Here is a 1,976-nt window from a genome sequence, read left to right as displayed (position 1 = left end):
ATTTGTGGTGGATTCAAGCGATACAACTCAGCTGATGATCTGGAGTATGACCCATTAGGATGATGAGCACTGGAGCGGCATGGGGAACCTGCCCTGGAACCCCCGGATTGAGATGGAGGAGATGGAGCGCAACACCATTGGGGTACAGAGCACCTCCCCAGGCACGGATGGAATCACAGTGCGGATGCTCAAAGCATGCTGGCAGCATGTGTCCCTCTTTATACAGCAGCTATACAACTGCTGCCTCCGGCTCTGCCACTTCCCACGAGCCTGGAAACTGGCAGAGGTGGCAATGATACCCAAGGTGGGTAAGAGAGATAGAAGCTCAGTCCGCTCCTGGAGGCCCATTGCCCTGCTTTCAGTAATCTCCAAAGGGCTGGAACGCATCATTGCAAGGCGACTGGCGTACACGGCACTCATTCACGGCATAGTCAGCCCACAGCATGGGGGGGCGCTGCCCAGACGATCTGCAATGGACCTGGTAGCTGCTTTCACTCATGAGGTGGAGGCAGCCTTCGCACAAAACAAAGAAGTGTCCATGGTCACAATGGATGTGCAGGGTGCCTTTGATGCTGTGCTGCGCAGGCGGCTGCTTCAGCGGATGGCGCAGCAGGGGTGGCCACGCGAGCTGCTGCAGCTCATTGACAGTTTCCTCACTGAACGCAGAGCTCAGGTCCGGCTGGAGGGGACCACCACAGCAGCACATCAGATGCAATGTGGCACGCCACAGGGGTCTCCTTTGTCACCAATACTGTTCCTTCTGTACCTGGCAGAGCTGCTGTGGCAAAACTCGGAGTTGCGCTTTGGCTATGCGGATGATCTGAACATCTGGCGGGCGACCCACTCACTTGACAACAATGCCACCCTTCTCAGACAGGATATACAGAGTATTCTGAGGTGGGGGAAGATAAACAAGGTGGCCTTCGCACCAGAGAAACTTGAGATGATCCATCTTACAAGAAAGCGACACAATGAGGCACCAGCAGTAGTTGTGTCTGAGGACCTCACTGTTCACCCTGTTACTGCCCCAGCTGGACAGGAGCCAGCACTTCGCTGGCTGGGTGTACACTTCGACAGAAGGCTCACCTGGAGACCACATGTCTCCACCCGGGCAAAGAAGGCAAGGGCCGTGGCCCAGCACATCCGGAGTCTGGGAAAGACCAGAGACGGGCCCCCAGCAGACGCTCTGCGGAAGGCGGTCACCACCTGCGTGGTTCCCTCACTGCTCTATGGCACAGAGGCCTGGTACGGCGGCCGCACGCAGCCAGCAAGGCACACGGGCAGGAGTGGGGAGGTTAGCTCCCGCCTGGGATGGCATGTGGGGACAGTTGAGAAGGTGCTTACTATGGCAGCCAGAGGGGTCCTCCCAGTTTTCCGTACAACGCCCATCGCTACCCTATACCAGGATGCTGGGCTCCCATCAGCAATGGTAGCTCTGGAGGAGGCCAAAATTCGATTCGCGACAAGGCTTCAGGTGGTGGATGAGAAGCACCCACTGGCTTCACGGATAGCACCTCCAATGATCACACGAGGAAGAGGGGCTGGAACCCGGCAGCGCTCAAAGATCAAGATCCAGCGGTTGGGGGCGCTGCTACCTGCAGTCAATAGACCCACACTTGCCATCCCACACTACTCAGAGGGATGCGGGACAGACCCCACAGAGGGTGTAGACAAAAAGAGTGCTGTTCAGGCATTCAAGAAATGGTGGAGAAGTCAACCCTCAACAGATTTATATGTTTTTTCAGATGGATCAGAACGGAACCTTGACAACAGCAGGCAGGTGGGCTATGGCTTCATAGTCTATCAGGCAAATAAACAGCTGGCCATCAATCAGCTGCGCTGAGCCCTATGTCACATGTATTTGTCTCAGTGGCAGTTGGTGCCTGCCGGACTTTAGACAAAGCTGTGAAGCCCGTTCCTAGAATAACGGAGGACAGCAGCAACCCTCTCATTTGTTTTTTTCTTATCATCTCATC

General features: G+C 55.6%; 1 protein-coding gene across 1 annotated transcript; it reads left to right on the top strand.

Annotated features, from left to right (window-relative positions):
- Positions 1 to 547: 547 nt before the first annotated feature.
- Positions 548 to 1,843, top strand: HCAG_09142 (conserved hypothetical protein; the record flags this gene model as incomplete). Its single annotated transcript, XM_001535859.1, has 1 exon — positions 548 to 1,843. The coding sequence occupies one exon, from the start codon at positions 548 to 550 to the stop codon at positions 1,841 to 1,843; it is 1,296 nt and encodes a 431-aa protein (XP_001535909.1).
- Between the last annotated feature and the right edge of the window lie 133 nt (positions 1,844 to 1,976).

This window comes from Histoplasma capsulatum, genomic scaffold, assembly GCF_000149585.1.
Source record: "Histoplasma capsulatum NAm1 scaffold_35 genomic scaffold, whole genome shotgun sequence".
NCBI lineage: Eukaryota > Fungi > Ascomycota > Eurotiomycetes > Onygenales > Ajellomycetaceae > Histoplasma > Histoplasma mississippiense.
The sequence above is the reverse complement of the archived record's forward strand: the minus strand, read 5'-3'. Positions and strand labels throughout refer to the sequence as shown.